Here is a 23,701-nt window from a genome sequence, read left to right on the forward strand (position 1 = left end):
AGCGTTTGGTTCAAGTTACCCGATGGTGTCGAGATAGGATGATGATAATCCACGGCTGTACGGGTGGCGATCTGGCACGGTCAACGGGACAGTAGTCCGATCAAGAAAACCCAATAGCAGGAGGGGTATGGCTCAAAATGAAATATTTCGTTATGTAATAGTATAATACATGATCAAGCACAAAACGAGAGAGCCACCTCGTCTCGTTTTGCATACTTGTTCATACCAAGCCCCGACCAAGCACCCCCCTCAAAGCAACGGCCACATCAAGCAACCGGGCGTCATCCCAGTATTGCCCGATGATCTGGATCCCAGCAAAGCGTCCGACCCCATGGACATCTTCTTTCATATCTACCGGTAAACTAATGGCAGGTAGCCCGGCTAGACTGGCCGGCACGGTAAACACATCGTTCGTGGCCGAGTCCAGGCTCGTCTGGCTCAACGCCTCGTCCAGCGTGGGAGCCGGCGTCGGTGCGGTCGGCGACAAGATGAAATCAACCCTGGCGGGCCCGCGCTTGTTGAGAAGGGGCACATCCTCGTGCAAGTCCGCCAAGTCAGCTTGCTCAGCCTCTTCCCCGAACCCTTCCTCGGTGGGCTCCTTGTCGACAAGTGGATTGTCGAGGAGGAAAACTCGGTCAAAGTCGCCCCTGACGAGTCGGCGCACCTTTTGCGCCTGCACAAAGTAGTTGTCCATAGCCTCGGAGCTGAGGCTGTAGGCGCCCAGCAATATCCTGCGCTTGACCTCGTCGCCGAATCCGGCGCCACGAGCAGCCGAATACAAAACACCCCCTTCATTCTCCGATTCTGGCCCAGGGTTTCCGTAGCGTACGCCATCATACTTTGCCAGGTTCGAGGACGCCTCGGCCGGGGCGAGCACATAGTACGCAGATAGGGCCTGGCGCGTCGTGGGCAACGACACGGGTACCACATTTGCCCCGAGGCTTTGCAGCAAGGCCGCGACTTCTTCCCATGCTTCTCTTATCAGCGGGTCGAGCTCGAAGATGTTATACTCTAGCGGAATGCCAAAGGTCAAACCCTCCCAGCCGACCTTTGCAGCCTCCCCCTTGTACCCCGTCCTGCCACTTGCGCACCGCAACCTCGCCGCAGCAGACAAGCTGGTCGGGTCCTTGTCGTCATGCTGCGCCCACAAGCCCTCCCCCACCACTAAGTCCCGTATCCTCTCGACGGACCGCGCCAGGAGCCCCACGGTGTCGAGGCTGTTGGCGTACGGAACGACCCCGTAGCGCGAGAGCATGCCGTAGCTGGGCTTGAATCCAACGACGCCGTTGTAGGCGGCCGGCAGTCGCACACTGCCGCCCGTGTCCGTCCCGAGCGCGACCTCCACCTCGCCGGCCGCCACTGCCACGGCGCTGCCGCCGGAGCTCCCGCCGGCCGAGCGACCAGCCGGGCTGGCGACGGGGCCGTGGGCCGAGTGCGTGCTGTGGGTGCCCATGCCGAACTCGTCGAGGTTCGTGGTGCCGACGACGCGCGCACCCCGTCTGCGCAGCTGCCGGACGACGGTAGCTTCATAGGGCGAGGTATAGTCGCGGAGGATATTGGAGGCGCATGTAGTCGGGTGTGCTTGCGTAGCGATGTTGTCTTTTACGGCGACGGTGAAGGTACTTTGCGGTGGTTCGGCCTCGGACGCCGCTTCGCCTGTAGACAAGATCAGACACCGCGCCGATTATGACCAGCTATTGCCGGTCGACGCAGATTGGATAGCAACTTACTGACCTTTGGAGACAAAGTGGTTGAGATGCACCGTTCGCCGTGGGAGGTGGGACGTGTGTTTTGGAGCTGCTACATGGCTACGGCCAAGGAGCAGGCCGAGCCGCCTGCCATGGACAAGCATATAGGACCCCTAGACCACCAGTAATTGAATTGAGCGATTAGTGGTCGTCTGTTGCTGTGATTGTTCAGTACGTGGTGGTCAATTGATTTGCTGCAAGATTGTGGTTGTGGGTTTTGCTTGTTTGTCGGGAAACTTTTAACTTGTAGATTTTGTTTGCGCCAAGTTCGGTCTCTTTGCGGGACTTCCTTTCTGGGCAATCGCTAACTCACCATGACCCTTTCTGTCTCAACAACTGTGCCACCGAATTAATCAGAACAAATATTACCATTCCGTAGTAGGTTATTAGGTCATAATATACATGCTTCAACTGTACCCAACAGACAGAACTCCCCAATGCTATGTTACGGCTTAGCGGTTACATATGTCACACACGGTATCAAAGTCAATTCATCCACGCTCCCCCCCCCCCCCCCCCTCTCTTCAAGGCTTCTTAGTGCCCTTCAAGTGCCACTCAAAAACCTTCTCAAATATTTCCTTCCCATTACCCTCCATCGTCTCCCCGTGACACGGCACAATCGTCACGAAATCCCACTCATTGATCCTCTGCACGCTCTTGTTGAAGCCGTCGCGGTCCTTGGAGCTTATGGCGTACCACAGGAAGCGCTTGATGCCCATGGCGTCCCCGGCAGTAGAGTTCATACTGGTAAAAAACTTGTTGAGCAGGCCGTTCTTGGGCTTGGCCTCCTCAGGCACCCGCGAGTACTGCTCAACGGCCGGCAGATTGAAGAGCATGTCTGCCTGGATGAGCACCCGGTCGGGCCGGTACAGAAACACGAGCTCCTTGTTAGGGTGCGCATCGACAAACTCGTGCGTAAAGTCGGCGTCGAACTCGGGCGTCACCGTCTGCTTGCCCTTGTCCGCCGTCGTGAAGACGGTGTGGAACGCCTCCTTGCCGATCCTCTCGTCGTCGTGCACCTTGGCGCGCTTTTCAGGCAAACCTTCGGGGCCCAGGATGTGCGCATCTGGGTACTCCTGCTTCCAATCCGAGACGAATATGTGGTGCTCAATGTCGGTCGCTACTATGTACTCCAGTTTACCGCCCATCTCGGCCACTTTTGCTTTGACATCTGGCGTCAGGGCCACGGGAGAGAACACAGCGAGTGACCCAGATGTGAGTCGGACTATATTTTGTTTGTTGAGTTAGCGACTTGGTACGAATTTCTTTGCGACATTCACTGCAAGCAGCTGGTGCCTTCTCGGCTGAGAGGGTGCGCACCTATGGTCCCCCTGCCTCCAATGTCAAAACGCCCAAATCTTTTGAACGGCACGGAAAGTGTCACGATGTTCGGAGTGATGTTGCGAATCACCATCACCTCTGCCGGGTTGTCCGGAATGAGTTTTGACGACATGGTGCCCACGCTGTAGTAGTAGACGATTCCAAGCGCTCCAAGAGAGGCTGTAGTTGTTCCGAGAAGACGACGGTTTCTGGATCCGCTGCCGGGTAATGTTGCACGAGTAGACTGCTGTCGACAAGCGACTGGAAGTATAAGTTTTGGTACAAAAGGCTTGAGCGGTACTACGTCTGCAGTGAGCGGTGATCGATAAATGAGTCTCGCCAAGGGTGCTCTCATGGCCGCAGTCAAATGGGAGATTCACCAAGAATCAATCGGGAAATCAAAATTTGAACAGGCAGCGCGGAGCACTAACTAATACTAGAACCTAAAGGATTTGTCAGGTTAGGTACCACCTTGTTGTTATTCTTGTACTCATCATTCGGGGTTGCCCTCATTCTAGGAAAGACCGCCTCGGCTCTGTGAATCGCGTTGGTGGAGCCCCCTACCTTTCAGATTCCAAATCTTTACTGACATCATTCTGCTGTCAAAGCATGTGGGTTTTAGGGGTGCTGGCACGGTGCTTATTCATTTGACATCCACGATACACTGTGCAGCCGATCGATTTGCACATTTTCTTCTACTCCATCTCCATGTCTGCTTCTGTCTAAACCCGATTGGTTATTGTCTGAGCTACTTGCTACTGTACTTACTTACCACTTGACTCTTTCTCACAAAAAGTGATTACGAAGCCCGTCCTCTCGGTAATTTCTACAGCCCGAGATGCGAGACCACAAAGAAAACAGAAGAAAAGATGAACCACGACAGACACAAAGAAATGAGGCTGTCTGTGACATGCAGCCCCTAGCCACACCACACCCCATATTCACCACGGCAGAAGCACAATCAACATTCTAAACAATATCCTAGAGCAGCAAAGCTTCTGCTTGTGACAACACATATATCTTCAAATAAAAGCATCGCCGGGATCCTTACTGCTCGCCATCCGCCTCCGCCTGCTGCTAAGGAACAAGTCAACCATTCTCGTACTGGCTGTTGCCGTGATCTTCTCGCGTTCAACCTCAGATTTTGCTGCCGTCTGCTGTGCCATGTCGTCCAGGCCCAACTTTTTCGGACTTGCCGCGTCAAGTGCAGCTGTGCGCCTTCTTACCAACTTGACAGATGCTGGAGCCTGCGGTCGGTAAGGGGATCCGTCCGCGCTGGTACGTCTACGATAGAGTGATCGAGCTCGCGCCAGCCCTGACTTTGCCGGAGTCGGCGTTCGTGGTGCCTGGTTCTCTGCCAATATGCTCGACGTTGCTTGTCCATCGTAGGAAGGTGCCCGAGTTGCGTTTTGCTGTACCTCGCCCAATGGCGTCGTCTGCTTCTCATCCGTCGGTGTCGTCTGTTCTGCGTGCACCGAATTGCTATGTTCGGTCACGAGTTTGTTGGCATACTCACCAACGTGCTCGTCATCCGCATCATCGTAGATCTGTGTCGCCTCCCGTCTATGTCCCTGATGGGCCGGTTGTCCAAATTCGGACGAAACAGGACCATTGCCATGAACGGGTGAAGGCTGCATCTCCAACTTGCTCACATTGGCCGCGAGCCAACTCTTCCAGTCGATAGACTCGGACGAGGTCGCCATATTGCGCCTGAACAAGTGTGGTGCCATTTTCGACACCTGTGATTCATCGTCTCCATTCACTGCCTCTTTGGCCGTGTCGGATCCGGAAATGTTGGATTGGTCATTGGTCTCATCTCCCGAATAGACACTCTCGGAATACTCAGCATTTTCGTCCATGTTCCATGGCTGCCCGAACATGATAGAGCCAGGCAGTTTCAGGGATTCGACTGACCTGGCCAGCTGTGACGGTTGCACAGCATGCGCTGCCGCCGCCGCCGCCAATGCCGCCTTGTTACTTTCCTTCAGAGCCCGACGATACGGAGATGTTGTCCTAAACAGATAGCATGTAGGGCTGCCAAAGAACGCAGAGCTCCTGTTCGACCTCGGCAACCCTAGGCTGGGCAGATCGGGAGTAGAGCAGCGTGCTTCGTGTCGCTTTGGCTTGGTTTCAGATGCCGCCGACTCGAGTGATGATATCGATGCGGTCCAGCGGTTGGCCACCTTGGCCGAGCTGTCGAGCTTGGAGATTACCGGAGCCTTCGTTTGAGAAAGCTCAATCGTCTCTGTCGAGGTTGTCACGCATCTGATTGTGCCGCCTTCCGGCTCACCAACAGTTGAGTATATGCTGCTCAATGGCCTCTCTGATCGGTTGTCTCTGTCATTATGGGTTCCAGATGAATCATCATTGGCCTTGGAACCAGCCTCGGCCAGCTTTTGTCTTTCTGCAAGTCGCTTGGCGAGTGCAGAATATACACGCCTATCTTCGGCCGGCTCAGTACTGACAACTTCTCCGTCTCTATCCTCTGGCGAAGGCATCGAAATCACACCTGCAGTGTTCTCCGTGATCACTGACAGTCGTTGTTGTTGCCAATCACTCCAGGCTTGTTGCTGGCTCGCAACAGTCGAATGGCCAGAACTTCCCCAGCTGGTAGCTCTTGAGATATCATCCGACGCCGTCATCCGGAATTCGCTTTGCAGACTGGCCAAGCTGCCCTTGCGTGACCGGATCATTTGCTCTTGAATGACAGTTTGAACAGTGGGGACTCTTGACGATACTTGAGAAAGCGTGCCCTCCTCTTGCATACTTCTGACGCCCAGACTCAGACTCGTACGAACAGAGGCGGCTGCGTTGGATGCAGCATCGTGCTGCTGATCGGCTTCAGTTGCCTTCTCAAATGCTTCGACACCAAAAGCCTTTCCATGGTCCTTACTGCCTCGGCCAAACAGTGTCTTGATCCTTGACTTCAGGGTCTGAGAAGCTTTTCTTGCTTTGCCTGTCAAGCTCGAGTTTCTGGATTGCCGCGATCCAACCCCCGCCCCTCTAAGTGCGAGCTGGATGTGTTCATCAAGACCGTCTCGCATTGAGATACGCATGGAGCGTCGACCGGATCCAATTGACCGTATACTGCCGGAACGGAATAGCATGGAAGGAGCAGCCCTGAGCCGCCCAGAGATCGTGGTTCGTTGAGAGTAGATGCTCTGTGCTTCTGCAAGGTTCGTCTTCTCTTTGTGGCTTGAATCCATACTGATAACCGAGTCATTCTGAGAATTCTCTCGCCTTGACGGCGATAGAAAACTCATAGACTTGGGAGCACGCAGGTTCAGGGTGCTCGTATCATTTGTTTCGCTGGATCTCCGAGCAGATGATGACCGAGGTGAGTCGCTCCGGACGTGACCTCGAGCCTGACCTGAGCGTTTGACGCTGGAAGTACGCTCTGGACGTGCCGGTCCCAATTCGCCTACGCCAGATATCATGGATTTGGACCTTCGCAAACCAAGCTTGGAGGTCGGATGGGAGACAACAGGCTCATCCGATGAAGCCATATCTCCCTCGTGTGGTGGTTTCATGTTTTCCTTGTTGCGGATTTCTCCCCGCTCCTTACCGCTCCTCGAGGCACCCAGTCCACCACGCATATTTGATCGATGGCTTCCCATCCGCTCAATATCACTGCCTTCATCGCGATCTGAGACAAATCTTACGCTCTGCTGTCTCCTCAATCCCTCGCGGGTCGAATTCGCCCGCTTTGGGGCCTGATCTGGAAACAACGGCGTGGCGGCGGCGTTGTTGCGCTGCTGACTGCGGACAAACGCTTCTGTGGCCGCTGTATGAGCGTCCCGCCGAGCATGCTCGATTTCGATGTGTTCAAGATGCACGCCACCGGGGCGAGCGGGCGATGTTGACTTTCGTTGCTTGATATCCGGCCGGGACTTTGATGAGTGTGTTCGAAGCATTTTGGAAAATTCTAGTGCTGAGGACCTAACAGGAAACCGCTGACCAAGACGAGACGGTTATTTGTCTTTGGTAATGAGACGATCCAAAGGCTGTAGTGGATAGATATCAAGATGCGATATGGTGAGAATAGGAGCAAGTGAATGACAAATGGACTAAAGGGTTTATATCTCGACCAAGTCTGGGGCTTCTTTGCTGCTCTGGCTATGGGCTCCAAAGAAGAGTGGGTAAACGATGACACGAGAACTGGAAGATATTTCCAGCATCCTCGTTCCTAGGTTGGCCCCCAGTCCACCCGGTATCTGACCCGAATGTAGGTATGCGGCAGAAACACATCATGAGAAGGAGCAGAGCAAGACGTTGCTGGTGGTGAGAGCTTAGGCAGGTAGGTGGCTAGCAAGATTTTTGTATAATCACCCGATGTTTAGAGTGCGGGCGGGTTTTGTTGTTTTGTGTGGCAGGCCCAGCCCGAACCAGACCCCTCAGCAAAAGAAGAAGGGATGCACCTTCCACCGGGATGGATAGAGTTGAGTTCTCCTCAATTAGGGATGGAAACCGCCACCGCTACCTGCCCTGAAAACGACCAACGAGTGAAGGAACATATTCCCATACCTACCTTACCCACCCGGGCATGGTAAACTCTGTTTGAGGAATAACGCTAGCATGTGTCACACTGCTTGCGGGAAAAGAATGTCTTCTGCTCCATGGGTACCTACGAATAGGTGCCTAGAACAAGAAAGTTTGTGGTAAGGTAGGTAGGTACCTACCTAGGTATATGAGTTTAGAAGGCTCGCTTCATATTGTAATAACCGATAAAAATATATACTTCGAACCCGATTACACGTTTCCTAGGGTTCACCACTTGTGATCCTCATCCAACGCATATCTTTCTCATCCCTAAGCCCAAAAATTCCCGTTCGCATAATTGCCGAAACCCAAGCATAAATTTACCAACCAGTACGGAACTCCCTTCAATTTGAACAGAGTTTACTCCTCATCCTCATCCTCCTCAGCCTCGTCGGCGCGCTTGACCCTCGGGCTCCCGAGGTTTCCCTGTCCCTTGACGTCGTTGGGGCCGATAACCTTGCGCCTATCCACCATCCTCATCCTCACGGGCTTGAAGTCGTCCTTGACGCACACATTGTCAACGTCGTTGTTGCCGCAACTGGCGGGGAGCAGGCAGCATTGGGCTCCCGGCGAGCCAGCCGGCTCTGTGAAGATCCTGGCGCCGGCGGCGTTTGTCTTGCCCGTGAATTTGCACGTCTTTCCGTTAGGGAAGCCGCAGCTGTTTCGATTGGATTATTCGTCAGTATGTGGTTGCGTTTTCCCCTCCTTCTTTGTCTTCTGCTTTCATATTCTCACGCAAGCCACGTATATCAACAACCAACTCCGCATTACTTACTTTCCATTAGCTCCACGTACCGCCTTGGCAGACACGGTGGCGGCCAAGAAAAGGGTGAGGGCGACGCTGAAGAACTGCATCTTGTAGACTGTTGTGGGTTGTGTTGGGAGTTGGGAATATATGGACTCTAGTTTGGGTCGTGTGAATATTGCTATGCTGTTTGACAGCAAAGGCCGAATGTGTGGAACAAAGGATTCAAAAGAGCTGCACTGCAGTATAACCGCCAGGGAAAATGAAACCGGGGAGTTTTTCTTTTTTTTTCTTCTTTTTTTGGTATATGGTAGATAGAAAGCAAAGCAGACCAGGCTGTTGAGTACGACGAGGGAAAATATCAGAAAGTCCTCCGAGGTCGACGTCTTCTTATAATCACAAATTCGTCAACATTCCCCCCTGTGCCAAGTCTATTTGTAGACCCTTCTTTCATTCTCTCACTTTTCCAGTATTCTGTCGTTCGTTGCACCAAATAGCCTGAACGGATCCTTGCGACATTGTGGAGCAGAAAGATCTCAATATGGTAATTCTGTCAACGTAAACACATTAAATTGTAATTCTCTAGGGGGCCTAAGTGGACCTGACCCGGCAATTGCGTAGCATTCAGGCTTGTTATGGTCAAAACTTGAATCACGCAGGAGTGTTGAGATCACATTCTCGTTTCAAGATGCGCGACCAGTTACTGGGTGCGCAGGGGATGCAGATACCAGAGCCGTACACTGTGCCCTGCAAAACAAGAGATACCTACCGGTATTGATCGTATGCAGATCGTGCCATCAAGCCTCAGCATAGTGAGCATATTGGTGTGATTCGACCCTTTGCCAAGACTTCCCCAGTTTCGATCTATTTTAAACACGTTGCTGAAACCAAACCAAAAAAAAAGAAACAAAAGAAAAAAGAGCGACAATTCCTAACGAAGCAATGTTGTATATTCAAATGAAGAGCAAGAGTAACCTAGGTTCTAATCATCAATATCTTGCATCGTGTATCCTCCCATTCAACCACTGCTGTGAGAAAATGACAAAGGAAATCTTGATGAGGCAATGATTCAAACAAGCCATCTTTGGTGTATTAAGAAACAAATCACACATGCACTACATATGAAACAAAGGAGCGGTGCTCCAAACCCGGTAGACATCTTACACGCGAGCCTCACCGAAAAAGTGCTTGAGCTCCTCATCAACAGCCTGGTGGATCTTCTCCGACAGCTTCTCAGCCTGACCTGTCATGGAGGAAGCCTCCTTCACGACCTTGCCCGAGATGACGCGAAAGTCATGCTCGATAGCCTTCTCAAGCTCTGTGACGGAGTCCAGGAGAGAGCTGGACTTGTCAGCCTGGGCCTTGGCCTTGTAGCCGCCCTTGCTGACGATCTCAAAGTAGTTGCTGCAACCGCCGCCGTTCCAGGCAAGCACGTTGGGAGTGTCCTTGGGGATATCGGTAAGAATACCGACGGTGCCAACCTTGATGAGATCAGCCTTGAGCTTCTCAGGGGTGATGGTGGCAAGGGAGTACTCCGAGTCAGAAGCGGGCTGGAGGGACAGGTAGTAGGCCAGGAGACCAGCAATGTGGGGGGAAGCCATCGATGTGCCAGAGATGGTGTTGATGGCGGTCTTGCTGCCGATCCAGGTGGACTGGATGTTTAGGCCAGGGGCGAAGATGTCAGTGCACTTGCCCCAGTTGGAGAAGTAGGCACGGCTGTCATCAAGAGCCGAAGCACCAACAGTAACGGCCTTGGCGGCAGCGGCGGGAGAATAGTTGCATGCGTCGGCGTTGTCGTTTCCGGCAGCGACGGCGAAGTGGATACCAGCATCGACGGCAGCGTTGACAGCAGCATCAAGCAGCGTGGTCTTGCCACCACCGAGAGACATGTTGGCAACGGAGCCCTTGAAGCCCTTGCGCTTGCCATCCTTGGCGGCGCTGACCTGAGCCTTGTGGCTCTTGGCGGCAAAGTCGACTCCGGCAATGACGTCGGACATGGTGCCAGAGCCGTTGGACTTGAGGACCTTGACGGCGTAGACCTGAGCCTTCTTGGCGACACCGTACTTCTTGCCGGCGACAGTGCCAGAGCAGTGAGTACCGTGACCGTTGCCGTCGATGTCTTGGTCGTTGGCAGGGATGGTCTTGCCCCAGTGTGCGCGGCCCTCGAAGTCAACGTGGTCGATGTTGGTGCCAGTGTCAATAACGTAAGCATCAACACCCTCACCACCCTCGGCCGAGTAGAGGTACTTGTTGTAAGTCGAGAAGGAGAGCGACTCGCGGTGCGAGACACGCGACAGACCCCAAGGGGCACCCTTCTCGAGGTCAGGGTTGCACTCGTCCTTCTTGACCTCCTCGTATCTCATGGTGTGAACGATGGTGTCGCGCTCAATGGCCTCGACCTGTTTAATGATGAAATGGTTAGGTACCTGCCCGGACTGAAAACAAGCCTGATTTCTTTATTTGCCACCCAATGACAATCAATGAAGATGATACTTACATCAGGATGCCTCCGGACCTTCTCAATGGTCTCCTCATCGAAGTGACCGGCATAGCCAAGGAAGCCGCTGCCGACGTTGTAGGTGTGCTTGAGGCCAGTGAAGGCATCGTTCACAGAGTCGAAGAGACCCCTCTTGCGGAGCTCAAGTCTCTCATCCTCACGCTCGCCGTGGACTTTCTGGATCCACATCTGGTGGTCTGCAGCAGACTTGTGGTCGACATGCTTCTTGAACTTGATGATGTAGGCGTTGGGGATTGCCTCGGCGTTGGAAGATGACAGGATCGGGGCAGCGCCGTCGTGGATGGTCTCGACGCCGGCCGTGGGCGCCGCGACGGCACATGCGGCCAGAGAAAGGAGGATGACGCTCTTCATGGTGAAAATTTCAATGGATAGTTGATAGAAAAGGATGAAAGTAGATATCGTGGGGCAATGACTGTGTTTGTCTGCCTGCGACCAAACAACACAAGAGATAGGAAAGGGAATCAGGCGAAGCCAGCAACGCGACGAAACAACCTCACTCAACAGCACGCTGGAATCTCAGCGTGCGTTCTTACAAAAGCCTGCAACGGGACGATCCGATGGCAGGCGAGATGGGGAAATTCCGGTTGATTTGAGATGTTGATGGAATTGATGAGGGGAAAGAGAAAGAGGTCGAGAAGAGAGGCGAAGGTGGATAGATAAGTGGTTTAGAAGGCCGCTTTAGCTCAGACCAGGTGAGATGCTATGTCAGCCGGTCCGCAGCCGGAGCACCACCACTGGTAAAGAGCTCCACTAGCCGTTGCTCCTGTGACGCATCTGTGTTGGGGGGTGGATCCCTCCCCAGCTTGCCCAGCTGGCTAGCAGCAACCTCTATGGCCTGTGCACCTCGTGTATGTGGCTGCCACTGGCTGGATCAGCATCACTGAATCCCAGCGGAACTAAGGAAGGTGGCTGCCGGCTTCAGCGGGGGAGCTGCGGGGGTATCCTGACCAATGGGAACAATTGAGTCAGTTATCGCCCCCATATTTCTTCTCTATGTAAGAAACATTGACGCACTTCCCAGGCACTTTGCTCCGTACGGTACTGGTACCTTGAGACCCTGTACGGGCAAGACATGGAGGCAAGGGAGCTTGGGAGGTAACCTAGCTCGCCTGGATTGAATGCTATGTAAGGTACAGTCGGATAGATACAATAAATGTACGAGTCACTGGCAGCTGACCCCAGGTTGCGCAAGCTTGCTTGCCTACCTATTGCCTACCTGCCTACCTGCCTTGTGCCTATCCTATCCCTCCGGTATGCAGAGCTAGGTAGCTACCAGCTATCTTACCTACAATTGGGATGGAGTTGGGTATCTACCACACACCACACCATTAATTGCTCAAAGAAGTCGATAGATAGCACTGTGTAGCCCTTCCCAGGAGCCATTAATAGAAGGTACATTCTCAGGTTCAGGAGAAAAAGAAAATTCCGACAGGCACTCAATGCACTGTAGATGCCATAAATTGTGAGGTCCGTCTCACTGTCAAAGATGTTGCTTGTAGTCTCAGTTGTTGTCTCCCATCTTCAGGTGATTTGTCGCGGTGGCGTAGCGCGGCGTGGCGGGTACGCGTACAATGCAAGCAATGCGATGGTTGGAGAGCACGGCAAGTAAACAACTGCGCCGCCGCCCATCAATCAAGCTCAATGTTCGCCCGTCCGTTGATTTGACTGTTTCAGAGCTGGGCTTGAGCACTTGACAGCACGAGGTGGGTCTGAATTTGATTGAATGAACTTTCCAAGTCATGCGGAAGTGCTGCATCCAGCAACTGCAACTGCACATCCCATGCCGGACATCGAATCTTTGGAAACCTCAAGGATCTGCATCAGAGTCAAAATCAAGTTGGTATACATATCCAGGCGATTTTAACTCCAAACTACCTACGGTACTGCCACCAGAATTAGAATTGATAAGGGAGCTAGTCAGACTGGACGCCGCCTTTAATCGCTGACTCGCATGTTGGTGTACTGTGATAGCGTTGTTGATAGCTCGCGTGCCCACTCGCGTGATCCAATGGCGAAAGGTGCAAGAGGGGTTGTCTCGGTGCATTTGCAACCATAGCAACCGAGGAATGGAGGTCGGATTCGGCACGAGCTCGCAAATGTGCATTGATTGCCTCGCACCCAAGTTGCTGTTGCCAAGCCACCGAACCCATTGCGGCTTGACAGGACGCATTTGGCTTTACCTGTGACCCCGACAACCTCATATGCTGACAATGATGAAATGCAATTGTATCAATTCGTAAAGATCGCCACTTTGTTTTTACTTGGCTCCGGATTGTCAGTAGCTAGGATGGAAAGTCGCATCCATATTGAACAGGTAGGTGTTACTGGTAAGCTGATAGCTTGCAAGCTTTTTACCCTACGAAGTAGCGCCAAGGCTCTCAAATGACCAACCCTCTGTCACCTGCCAGGGGTCTAGGGTGATGGCTGTGTCCGCTGATGGGCAGCTGAGCTTCGGGCAAAGGAAGGCTTGGGGCGATTTAGTGGATGGCCAAGCTGCAGGCAAGCGAGTGCGCATACAGTAATTGAGATAGATGTTTTGCCGATGCATTGAAAACCTGGAGTTGGAATCAAACCCCAGAAAGGCACACGGGTTGCCTGGCTGCCCTGATACATAACTTGCATGGTAGGTGTTATTATCCGTAGTCGCGTTGGCTCTGGGTTCATGTATAGGTAGATTGTTCCACCTAAGGTAAGGTAGGTAAGTACCTAGCTTGGGTAAGTGGGTTGGGTAGGTTGCTATCTAAAGTACCTTACCTACCTAACTAACTACCTAACTACCAGGTATTTGGATCCTTTCCGAAATTTGTAGATGCCTACCTAGGTAGGTACCTGGGTCATACCTAATTATGTGCTTAGTTGGGTCGTGGAAGGCTTAACAGGCCAACAACTCGGCGTTATTCAAGGCTGATTCGGGTGGCCCTTTTCATAAGAGATTGGGAGTGGTTCTGTCTGCCGAACGGCGCTCGACTAAAGAATTGGGGCGATGTTTTTCGGTCGAGGCTGTAGCGGCACTGAGAAGTTGCGACTGGGTGAGATGGCTTGGATGGGTGGGGGGTTTTAGATCTAGTCCTTTTTGGTTCAGGGCTTACGGGTAAGCAGTCCATTGGCGGGAAGGTAAAAACAGGTCCAGAACCAGCAGCCTAGCTATCGAGCTTGGCTCCAGTTGCAGCGGTAAGGCACCCAGGTCCCCTACCTGAACGAACCAATGCCCGCCTCGTAACTGCGTGGCTCTTGGCTCCATTTCTGTTAGATCTGAATCGACTTTGCTTTTTGGTCGAGAAAATAAGCCCCCACAACCAACCACATCATCCAATGACAGCTAGACGCTAGTCTGCGAGACCACTGGACCCGATTCATGATTTTTTAAAAGCTGGAGTGTTCCGTAGCATCTAGACTACCAGTCCTAGTCTAGTGCACTTCGGCACCCGCCTATTCACCCAAGCACAACAGAGGAGACCAAAATCGAAGACGGGGGGTGCGAGGGCATCGCATCTTACTGTATCCGCTCGCATCGCAGTCAGGTCGGGTCGGTAGAGTATAGTACAGTACAGCACAATTCACCCGGGGTGCGCGCCAACACTACTTACTACCTTCAGGTCTAGCTGCTACCATCATCCACACGCCCCGCGCCGCAACGACCGAAGGTGCCCCCCAATTTCGACGGCAGATCCGGAAGCCAGCCAGACCGTTGGAATTCTTTTGTTGACTAAACTTACTGCTCCCATACCCCCAAGTCGCACAACACATGCGTACATTTTACCCTTGATACCTGCCGTACGTACCTTGCATATCTCATCTTGGGTACATATGGATTCGGAGGTAAAACCGTCCATTATCGCTCCACTTGGATCTGGGTCTGGTCTCGAGGGGACCGGATCTGGCGAAAGAGACACAGGTGACGTCGTTGTTAAGCGGAGAGCCCCCATTGCTTGCAAAAGGTTGGTTTTCTGTGTTTTTTTTTTCTATTAAATTCTTAGTTGTATATCTTGAGGTCCCTTGACACTTTTGAGTACCGATCAGGCGGGGTGGTTCAACCTGCCTGCCAAAAACTCAACTCTTTTAGCATGGATTGTTTGCAGGACAAACCTTTTGGGTGTCGCCGCCCAACTGACACAAACAGCTTTGATTTATTGGATGACTGACTTATATCATCTTACTTTGACCTCCAGATGTCGCCGTATGAGGAGCAAATGCATTCATGACAAGAAACCTCCGTGCAAATCTTGCAAAGACGCCGGTCTCGGCGCTGACTTGTGGTAAGCTTTTTCTACGAGCTCTAGTTCTAAATTCTGTTTTCATCCAGCACGGTGAAGCGAGAAGGGACGAAAAAAAGGGACCCTGGACTATCATAAAGCAGGCCCCTCAAGGTGTATCATAGGGCCAAAGGTTATCTTGCCTACCTACGTACGCAGTGCATACCAAACACCCTCCCATACCTGCACTGGTTTCATGTACCAGCAGCAAGGATTAGTGGCCCTTCTATCCTACTGTTATCCGTCCAAAGTTTCTTTTTTCTCTCTCGATACCATCCATCCATGAGCCCTGATCCTTACATGTTCGCTGCAGTATATTTCCTGTACGAGGACAACCCGACAAAGACCGCGAGTACCGCCACCCGCGCACCAAGGCTGAGAAGAGTGCTATCCGCGCCAATGTCCGGTCCCGTAGCGGGGCCGACTCTTCGCTAGCCTTGGTCCCTCCATCCTCGGCATCTGGACATGTCGTCCTCGGCAGGCAGCTTTCATCCCCCGAAGATGATGATCCGTGGCAGATACTTCCGGATCTGCCGGAGATAATGGATGCTGTCACTAGTTTTGTCCGCCACTACTTCCAGCTTGGCTTTATCCCCAAGCAGATGTTCATGGAGCGACTGAGGACGGATCACCGGTCTATCAGTCCCTTTCTCCTACTGGGAATAATTAGCATATCAGCCCGCTTCACGCCCTCATTGGTCAAACAGTACCGTACTGGCGTCGAAGCCTCCGAGGCATACATAGCAAGTGCGTCTCGGCTTGCTCTGAAGCTGCTGTACGACAAACCCTCATTGCAAACATGTCAGGGCTTCTACCTCCTGAGCATTGCTCAACAGGGCAGCGGGCTGAAAAACGCCAGCTTTGTAAGTTCAATAAGATTCGGGAATCTTCATCACCCCTCGTCCATTCATATGCTAACACGAACCTACTACTATCGTCGACCTTTACCAGCTGAACCTCGGAATTGCCATGCGCATGGCTGCTCTCATGCAACTTCACCGTGAGGATACCTACCACTGTGAGAACCCAACAAAGGAGTGGGTTGTCAATGCAGAGTCTGCTCGGCGAACCCTGGTATGTCAACTCGCCTCGCTCCAACACAGAAAGTGGTTGGATAGACTGATTTCTGTACAGCAAAGTTTCTCCTTTGCTGACTAAGAACCCGTGTAATCGTTGTTACCAATATCAGTGGATGTTGCACAGCCAGGATAACCTGCATTCGGGGCCCTCGTCACCGGTTTCCATGGCAACAAGTGACATTACTGCGCTTTTGCCCTGCAATGAAGAGGATTTTGCGAATGGCTGCGTGCCCAAGGCGAGAGCAGCGCTGGCCGACACCCCTCCCGCAAAGGCAAACCCGAGTTTAACAACGCACAAATCACGGTCATTGTTTGCCAGTCTCATCCAGGCGCATTATTTCTGGGGCAAAATTTCCCGCAGAGCTGTATCTCAGGATAACGAGTCGTCCCCCTGGCATGAAGATAGTGACTATGCCAAAAGGGTGAGGGAGCTCAATGCCTGGGAGGAAAGCCTACCCGATGACCATCAGTTTAGCTGCATGCTACTAAAAGGCTACAAAGTGGACGGCCTAGATCTAGCATACCTGGCTGTCACAATGGTGGTGCGACTCTGCAACATTGTTCTGCGAAAGCCCTACATGCACATGATGCTCCCCTGCAAAAGCGATAACAATCGGTCGCAATTCTGGTCCACAATGTCGATGGAGCTATTTACGAATGTCCAGCTCCTGTATGACCAAATCGATGCGAAGTTCAAGGATCGAGGTCCGAATGACGGAACCGGTGCACAGATTATGGTAAGTTTGGTATTCGCACGCTAAACATGCTTCGATGTCACGCTAACCTGACTTCCCTAGGCATTCTGTATATACAGTTGCGGAATCTTATCCGCGCACCTTTGTAAAAACCCCAACAGTACGTCCAAAAGACCACGCCGTTTTGTACCGTCGTTGTACTAAGAACATGGTAACAGTTTGCCCTAATCCCATGATCGCCAAGATGGCACCTACTATGCTATCACGGTGCCTGGATATCCTTGTCGAAAGCCAGGCAACCTGGCCTTTGGCCACTAACTGGCGCATCGGACTGGAGAGCTTCGCTTGTGGTCAGAAAGGCTCTACAAGCAAGGACGGCACCATGGCCGATGGAGTAAGTTCTTTGGCGGCGGCTCCATATCGTGTTCCTGTCTGCACTCGCTGATCACATCGATTGCAAAATCCACAGAAAGATCCGGTTCCCCAGCCTTTGCAACACATTAGCGCATCGTCATCACCCGTTGAAAAGAAGCCCTTTCGACCAGAAGACACGAGACCGACACTCACCCAAGGTCATGCGCCACAGAAGGATCCCCACCACGAGCTTCACCCGATGCCGAACACTTACATTGAGCCAGCTTCGAGATTCACTGCAATCAACGCACAACCTCCTCACTTCCCAAGTCAGCACCAACAGCCGCAACACCATCAACACAGCCACGATCACCAACAACAGCATCATCCACAACATCACCACCACCAACACCGACCTATGCAAGAGCATCATGCGCATCACTTGTCTCAGCAACAGCAGCAGCAAATTCCACCACAGCACCACCATGTCGAAGGCACGCGGGAGTCTCATCCTAACGGTATAAACCTTCTTCTCGAAGTCCTCGAGACGCACCCAAACCCCATAGGCGGTGCTGGAGGACCCACAGCCTCGGCATCCGTCAGCCACTTCGCGGGCATGGGCAGTGCGCCCCCTCACCACCATCCGCAGCACGATATGGCCTACTACTCGCACGCCGATGGTTACACGGACTCGCTAATGTCCTATATCAGCGAGAATCAGGCCCACGCATGGGTCCCGCCGGGCGGTCTTTACAGTTATGTTCATGTCAGTGAGGGTATGTAAGCCAAGCTAGGATTATTTTTTCCAGTTATTGGCGAAGAAGTCGGTTTATTTCCGTCCTGACGGCGAGCTGTATTTTTTTTCACCATGGCAACAGGGCCTGGAGAATTGCGCGCCATACATGCAGGACCATAGTCTGTGCCGTATATTGCTTTCCTCTTCAGGCATCGTCGAGGTAAACTTTTGGTTCCCAGTAGGTCAAGATTCACTCAAGGCGCGTCGGCTGTTTTCACGAAATTGGGGGTTGTGTTTAGAGTACCCAAAAAGTTTTACTCGCATATAGACTTGTTGGGCCATGTAACATGCGTGTGTACCCTCGCTGGCCTTGATTTTTTATTGGGCATTTTTTTCCCCCACAGAACACGGGTGTGGAATCATATAATATCATCACAATTCAGGTTCGCCGTTTTCTTTGAAACATGTTGATTTCGATTTCGTAAAAACATGCTATTTTGGCTGCGCTGTGATCACTCGACCTTGCCAGCGTCATCCGAGCCGAATCGTTCGACTGAGATTTAGATTCTTTGACACTTCTCCCCCGTACTTGCATTTGTAAAAATCCTCCCTCGTTTGTTTCGTCTCCCATCAATTTCATTGGTCCTCATCTCCAAAGTTCGAATCGGGGCAGGACAAGATAAAAACAAAAATTCCACAACAAAAGGTTCCATTCCACAATGCTCCCCGGGGCGCCTTCGAATCTTGCCCACTTGGATCAAGACTAAAATGCCAAACCAATATTTTGCAAAGCTCTAGGTTTGAGAAGTAAACTAAACAGACAAAAAAAAGGAACGACCTCCCTCGGCCCGGTTCGCCAAACACAAAAGCCGATGGGAGGGTAGGAAAAAGGACTGCTGCAGGGTTGGGGGGGGGGGGGTTGACAGGAATATGTTCCGTATTTTCATTGGTGATAATTTTTTAGATAGACTGAAGCTATCTTACAGATGGTGTAGTGTGCAGGTACGGTTCAGGGGGTAGATTGTGGTCTATGAAAAGACAAACAAGATAATATGGTGTGGCAGGGGAGGTGCAGTGGTGTCTAGTAAAAAAAAAAAAAAAAAAAAAAAAAACAGCGGTGTAGTGTGTAGGTAGTGCAGGATTGTATGAAGGGGCAACAAAGTCGATTGGACGTGGTCTCGAAATTAATAGTGTAGGGGTTTTTCAAGGGTCTAATTATATACATTCACTTTGGGGGCTATTGCAGTCGGGCAGTCGGGCAGTGATGGTTGTGCATTCCGTCATCCAACAAATCTGAACGTCTGCAGATAAATAAAAAAAGATAAGCGCTGACATTCGCATCATAACAAGTTCCAGTGCGAGTCAAAGGGACTTGATGGGACGGGGTCGACCTTGGCCGGCCATATGAAGGGGCCATATGATAATTGTCCGCATTCGTATTGCGGATCGTTCAAAAAAATGGAGTTTGGCGGTTGGGCTGGTGGTGAATAGGGACACCGGGCCCGGCTCGGCGGGTTGGGACTGGATTGACTTTTCCTTGGCCGGTTATCACTTGTCGAGGGCATTTCCGTTTGCCTAGGAACCGGATATCAAAGCTTCTCAAGTCTGCTGCATGACATTGACGGAACCCCCAAGTTGACGCTTGACCTGCTCACGTGCCCAGCGTGCCGTCTCGATTGTCCGCGATGAAAACTCGCGGTTGGAACGCGTCTCCTTGATAATAGCAGTAACCCAGTCCTGACGGAAAGCATCCACGAGCTCCCCGTTGGGGTAGGCATCGGCAAGATCGCTGTCAAGGCAAGACGGAAGGTTGTCAGTTTTCTAGTGCTGTTGTTGCTTTGCTCAGAAGACTGCAGGTGAATGTGCTTACCCAATAACACCCATGGAACTGCGCATCAGAGACTCGCTACGGTTCGAGTCGCTACCAATGTGGTTCAGCAGCTCGAAAATGGATGGGACATAAGGCTGGAGGGCTTGGGCTAAAGACAGGAAAAGTGGCTCAGTTAGTACAGAGTAAAACACGTCACATGCCAGCTTGTGACAAGCCTGAAGGGTTCATTAGACTTACTCTTGTTGGCGCTCTTCATGGCACCAATAATGCCGCCCCAGGCGTCCATAATACCCTCCCTCAATGAGACGACGTAGTCGAACATCTCATATGAGCCCTCGGGTACTGTGGTAACAGTGGAGGCTTGTTGCAAAACTTGAGCCACAACAGACAGATAAGTCTCAAAGTGGCCGCCAATGGCGTTGGCAATGTCCCCGAAGCACTGCAGAATGGCAGGCTTGAATTGGTTGGAAAGTGTTGAGCTCTGGATGCCGATTTAATTGTTAGCACAAGGATACCGAATCACCTGGTAATGGAGAGATTTAATACTGACCCTCAGGTTGTTAAGGAGATAGTTCATAAAGTTGTCACAGTACGGTTGGCTGCGTTCGCCCATTGACCTTGTAATGTCGCTCACGAGGCCGATAGCCATGGAGCACAGGCTGGGTTCTTCCTGGTTACCCAGAGCATTGTAGAGGAACGGCGCAAAGGCATCCATGTACTTGACAAACTCTTCCTCGATAGCATTGGCAAGGCTACTGATGGTGGCGAAAATAGCCTCGGGAACAGTGGACTTGCCGTTGACCGTTGACAGAATCTGCAGCAGCACCTGCATGATTCGGTCGCCCTGAGGAAGGATTTCCTTGTCAAGACGGCCGATGATGGCCTGAAGAACAGTCGACAGACTGGTCTGCATGTCCTCGAGTGTAATACGGTCCTCGACGCTGACAACCTGGGTCTGTAGTGGTATCGTCTCCTCTAGGCGCTTGATGATAACATCCGAAAGAGTGGCAACAGCCTGCAGACTATCGTTTGCCGCATTGACGATGAAAGCGTTGAGAACCTCATACGCGGCCGTCCTGACAGCCGAGTCGCAATCGTTCTTGGCGGTGACGTCCAGGAGGCTGCGCACACTGTCGTTGAAGTAGGCAGTGATGGCATTCTGGGGCGCTCCGGGCTCACCGGCAAAACGTTCCGCCAGGTTCATCAGAGCCCAACAGCACGAGGCGGCCATCTTGGGAGTGTTTAGCAGGCCAGCAAACAACGAGCGGATCAGAGGCTCGAGGTGCTGGCTGGGGTCAATAGCCTCGGAGCAGGCCTCGGTGATGCGACCAAGAGCGTAAGCGGTCGAGTCCTTGACGTGTACCGAGGAGTCGTCCATCATTGAGATGAGAATTTGCAGAGCGGACTTGACAATCGGCTCCAGAGTCTTCTCGTCGGGACCCTCCATAATGGCACCAAAAGCAGAGACAGCCGCATCCCTGTTGTGCCAGTCATCGGATCGGAGGTTGCCCTCAACAAAGGAGATAACAGGCGGGATAATGGTGCCACCAACAGCCTGGGCGTAAAGTTGCAGACACTGGTAGCCAGCACGAGAAATGTTGTACTCGTCGTCGGCGGCGTCCTCATCTTGCTTGGTGAGAAGGGTGAGGAGGACGGGGACCACCTCGTTGGTTGCCACGCGGGCGAAGTTGTAAAACGGCCTGACCTGATCCGCGCTCTCGACCTGTGCGTTGTCGTCCTCGATGGCAATCTCCTCTTCACAAACGGTGCTCCAGAACTCAACAGCCAGCTTGGCAACGTCCTCGTCTTCGCTCTTCATGCCCAAAATGGTCAAGCCGAAAAGCGCCTTCTCCATATAGAAACGCATGTTTTCGTAGTAAAGGGCCATGATACGGTTCAGGCAACCAAAGGCACCCTGCTGGATGCGTGAGTCGTCGCCCTGTGTGGCCTCGCAGACAACTTGCATGATGTAGTTGCGCTCGCCCTCGTGCTTGAAGTTGTTACCGACGAACTCGAGCGAGTCTCCGAGGGCAGTGATGGCGGCCAGCCTGATCTCATTGTTGGTCTCCTCCTTCCTAGCACCCTGGACGACGGCCGTCAGGATAGCGTTGGAGTGGTCGACCAAGCTAGCGCGGAGCTCAGGATCTTGACTCTCGCAGATGAATCCTATCGTAGTCAGAGATGCCTGCTTCTGGTGGGGTTGACCCTCGCTGACATTTGTGACGAGGATGTTCATCAAGTCGGCCCATTGTCCACGGGGAAGCTCGATTCCAGCGATGGAGGCGATGACCTGGGCGGCGGCCTGGCCAGCCTGGGAGTTGGTTGACGACAAGGTCTGTAGAGTGAGACTCTTGACCTTTGCCCTGGTTTCGTCGTCTGTTTGTTGAAGCCATTTTTGTTGCAGTTCAGTTTGACGGCTGAACTCGCGGGCTGTGAACGCGTTCTTCACCGCAATACCAGCGGCAGCTCGAATGTGACCCGGGGCATTCTCATTTGCTAGCTCGGTAACAAGAGTCGCAAGGTATAATGACTGAAGAGCCGTAGTAGTCAGTATCAGATTGTTGGCCTACAGGGCGCACAGGATCAGGAGTTTTGAGAGAGGGGCGGGGCGTACAAAGTTGGTCTCAGCCGCCTGTGTGAGCTGCTGTTCGGCGGCATGTCGCAGGTTCGCATCTAGATGGCAAAAAAGCGAAGAGATGTCAGCAAGCGAGTTGAGAAGACGACTGGGCGGAAAAGGCCTGGATTAGAAGCAGCTGAGATGGGCTTCCTTACCGGCAGACAGCGAATTTGTGAGCACCGTCGTGATGTCTGACGTCGCCATGGTGAGCCTTCTGCTGTTGCCCAACAGAGGCTATCTGATGTTTGTTGTTTCGAGAGTCAGCCAAATATCCGAGTTTGCGGGCGAGTTGACTTGCAGTGTCGGCCGTTAAATGTGGTAGGTTGGCGGTAGCTTTGATCTAGACGAGTAGCGTGTCTGTTGGTGTCGGCGTTTGCTGATGGATAAGGGAATATACCGCCTCTAGGCAGACACGGGTCGGAGTAAAGGTGAGGGGCAAATAATGGTTTGCGTAGAAGCGGGCTGGCTTGGTTGTGTACCATGCACGTGTGGATGCAGGTGGGATGACGGAACGGTGAGAACCGTGGTGTGCGTGTGTGTGTGTGTGTGTGTGGGAGGGGGAAAAGAAACCGCATTGTTTGGGCTAAGGTCAATAAAGTGGATTGGACCAAACGGCCCAAGTACAGTAAAGAAAAAAGAAAAGAAAAGAAAAGAGTATGCCTTTTCCATATCCCCTTGGATACAGCTAACTTTTGCTCCGTATGAAGTGACAAGCCAGTTACAGCTTCGCATAGCTGGAAGTAATAGTCACAGAGAGACGCAATCAAGGTCTTTGTGTCGTAATTGGAGGGCTGCAAGGTGTCCGAGATTCAAGGTTGTATATAAAAACAAATCTTGAAATAAATGAGCCGACGTACCTTTTCAGAGAGGGTGTTTTTGTATCTTTTGCCTTGACTTGAAAAGGGCCTGACTTGGTTGATCGAGTGTCTTGTTAACGTAGAAGTCGGCTCCGAGGTCTTTCAGGATAGAGGAACCCGGGAGAGAATTGAATTAAAAGATAGACTATTGGGGAGTAAGAAAGAAGAAGAAAGAGTGAAAGCAGGCGGTTTGGCTGTAGATCTGCTCAGCTCAAATGTGTCGTGCTTTCTCTTGTGTCAATGATTGTTTTGGTTTGTGTTTTTTTTTTTCTTCCCCCCCCCCCCCCCCCCCCTTGCCCAAATCGTCACCCCTCCTTCCCTTTCCCATAGTAACGCCCCGGCGCCCCTATTCTGCAGAGGTGCAGACGGCCGCCAGCTTGACCATGGGGTTGACTGACAGTTGGGAAGC

General features: G+C 52.2%; 7 protein-coding genes across 7 annotated transcripts; 1 reads left to right on the plus strand and 6 right to left on the minus strand.

Annotated features, from left to right (window-relative positions):
* Positions 1 to 120: 120 nt before the first annotated feature.
* Positions 121 to 1,983, minus strand: MGG_13483 (glutamyl-tRNA(Gln) amidotransferase subunit A). Its single transcript, XM_003716164.1, has 2 exons — positions 1,735 to 1,983; positions 121 to 1,656 (listed from the first exon to the last, which is right to left on the minus strand). The coding sequence occupies exons 1-2, from the start codon at positions 1,850 to 1,852 to the stop codon at positions 221 to 223; spliced, it is 1,554 nt and encodes a 517-aa protein (XP_003716212.1). The 5' UTR covers positions 1,853 to 1,983; the 3' UTR covers positions 121 to 220.
* Positions 1,984 to 2,260: 277 nt separating this feature from the next.
* MGG_13484 (uncharacterized protein) lies at positions 2,261 to 3,629 on the minus strand. Its single transcript, XM_003716165.1, has 2 exons — positions 3,069 to 3,629; positions 2,261 to 2,973 (listed from the first exon to the last, which is right to left on the minus strand). Exons 1-2 carry the CDS (start codon positions 3,421 to 3,423, stop codon positions 2,273 to 2,275), a joined length of 1,056 nt encoding a protein of 351 aa, XP_003716213.1. The 5' UTR covers positions 3,424 to 3,629; the 3' UTR covers positions 2,261 to 2,272.
* Positions 3,630 to 4,090: 461 nt separating this feature from the next.
* Positions 4,091 to 6,982, minus strand: MGG_03672 (uncharacterized protein; the record flags this gene model as incomplete). The annotated part of the gene is made up of 1 exon (XM_003716166.1): positions 4,091 to 6,982. One exon carries the CDS (start codon positions 6,980 to 6,982, stop codon positions 4,091 to 4,093), a length of 2,892 nt encoding a protein of 963 aa, XP_003716214.1.
* Positions 6,983 to 7,723: 741 nt separating this feature from the next.
* MGG_03671 (uncharacterized protein) lies at positions 7,724 to 8,888 on the minus strand. The gene is made up of 2 exons (XM_003716167.1): positions 8,383 to 8,888; positions 7,724 to 8,265 (listed from the first exon to the last, which is right to left on the minus strand). The coding sequence occupies exons 1-2, from the start codon at positions 8,460 to 8,462 to the stop codon at positions 7,968 to 7,970; spliced, it is 378 nt and encodes a 125-aa protein (XP_003716215.1). The 5' UTR covers positions 8,463 to 8,888; the 3' UTR covers positions 7,724 to 7,967.
* A 392-nt stretch (positions 8,889 to 9,280) lies between these two features.
* MGG_03670 (subtilisin-like proteinase Spm1) lies at positions 9,281 to 11,541 on the minus strand. Its single transcript, XM_003716168.1, has 2 exons — positions 10,850 to 11,541; positions 9,281 to 10,751 (listed from the first exon to the last, which is right to left on the minus strand). Exons 1-2 carry the CDS (start codon positions 11,219 to 11,221, stop codon positions 9,513 to 9,515), a joined length of 1,611 nt encoding a protein of 536 aa, XP_003716216.1. The 5' UTR covers positions 11,222 to 11,541; the 3' UTR covers positions 9,281 to 9,512.
* A 2,732-nt stretch (positions 11,542 to 14,273) lies between these two features.
* MGG_03669 (uncharacterized protein) lies at positions 14,274 to 18,438 on the plus strand. The gene is made up of 8 exons (XM_003716169.1): positions 14,274 to 14,808; positions 15,040 to 15,126; positions 15,437 to 15,986; positions 16,075 to 16,197; positions 16,313 to 16,939; positions 17,000 to 17,057; positions 17,116 to 17,291; positions 17,367 to 18,438. Exons 1-8 carry the CDS (start codon positions 14,678 to 14,680, stop codon positions 18,033 to 18,035), a joined length of 2,421 nt encoding a protein of 806 aa, XP_003716217.1. The 5' UTR covers positions 14,274 to 14,677; the 3' UTR covers positions 18,036 to 18,438.
* Positions 18,439 to 18,836: 398 nt separating this feature from the next.
* On the minus strand, positions 18,837 to 23,555 carry MGG_03668 (importin subunit beta-1). Its single transcript, XM_003716170.1, has 7 exons — positions 23,293 to 23,555; positions 22,591 to 22,673; positions 22,433 to 22,491; positions 20,369 to 22,348; positions 20,056 to 20,299; positions 19,858 to 19,966; positions 18,837 to 19,776 (listed from the first exon to the last, which is right to left on the minus strand). Exons 2-7 carry the CDS (start codon positions 22,637 to 22,639, stop codon positions 19,587 to 19,589), a joined length of 2,631 nt encoding a protein of 876 aa, XP_003716218.1. The 5' UTR covers positions 22,640 to 22,673; positions 23,293 to 23,555; the 3' UTR covers positions 18,837 to 19,586.
* Between the last annotated feature and the right edge of the window lie 146 nt (positions 23,556 to 23,701).

Source organism: Pyricularia oryzae, chromosome 4, assembly GCF_000002495.2.
Source record: "Pyricularia oryzae 70-15 chromosome 4, whole genome shotgun sequence".
In the NCBI taxonomy this organism is placed as follows: domain Eukaryota; kingdom Fungi; phylum Ascomycota; class Sordariomycetes; order Magnaporthales; family Pyriculariaceae; genus Pyricularia; species Pyricularia oryzae.

Excerpts from the sequence above, each read along its gene's own strand:
- MGG_03668 (XM_003716170.1), bottom strand. The coding sequence starts at position 22,639 with ATGGCGACGTCAGACATCACGACGGTGCTCACAAATTCGCTGTCTGCC. Across the intron at positions 20,300-20,368 it reads ATCTCCTTAACAACCTGAGG|AGCTCAACACTTTCCAACCA; the intron begins GTCAGTATTAAA and ends ATCGGCATCCAG. Across the intron at positions 19,777-19,857 it reads AGTTCCATGGGTGTTATTGG|CGATCTTGCCGATGCCTACC; the intron begins GTAAGCACATTC and ends TTGCCTTGACAG.
- MGG_03669 (XM_003716169.1), top strand. The coding sequence starts at position 14,678 with ATGGATTCGGAGGTAAAACCGTCCATTATCGCTCCACTTGGATCTGGG. Across the intron at positions 17,058-17,115 it reads CCTTTGTAAAAACCCCAACA|TTTGCCCTAATCCCATGATC; the intron begins GTACGTCCAAAA and ends ACATGGTAACAG. Across the intron at positions 17,292-17,366 it reads ACGGCACCATGGCCGATGGA|AAAGATCCGGTTCCCCAGCC; the intron begins GTAAGTTCTTTG and ends CAAAATCCACAG.
- MGG_03670 (XM_003716168.1), bottom strand. The coding sequence starts at position 11,221 with ATGAAGAGCGTCATCCTCCTTTCTCTGGCCGCATGTGCCGTCGCGGCG. Across the intron at positions 10,752-10,849 it reads AGGTCCGGAGGCATCCTGAT|GTCGAGGCCATTGAGCGCGA; the intron begins GTAAGTATCATC and ends ATCATTAAACAG.
- MGG_13483 (XM_003716164.1), bottom strand. The coding sequence starts at position 1,852 with ATGCTTGTCCATGGCAGGCGGCTCGGCCTGCTCCTTGGCCGTAGCCAT. Across the intron at positions 1,657-1,734 it reads CAACCACTTTGTCTCCAAAG|GCGAAGCGGCGTCCGAGGCC; the intron begins GTCAGTAAGTTG and ends TCTTGTCTACAG.
- MGG_13484 (XM_003716165.1), bottom strand. The coding sequence starts at position 3,423 with ATGAGAGCACCCTTGGCGAGACTCATTTATCGATCACCGCTCACTGCA. Across the intron at positions 2,974-3,068 it reads TGGAGGCAGGGGGACCATAG|TCCGACTCACATCTGGGTCA; the intron begins GTGCGCACCCTC and ends AACAAAATATAG.
- MGG_03671 (XM_003716167.1), bottom strand. The coding sequence starts at position 8,462 with ATGCAGTTCTTCAGCGTCGCCCTCACCCTTTTCTTGGCCGCCACCGTG. Across the intron at positions 8,266-8,382 it reads GTACGTGGAGCTAATGGAAA|CTGCGGCTTCCCTAACGGAA; the intron begins GTAAGTAATGCG and ends CAATCGAAACAG.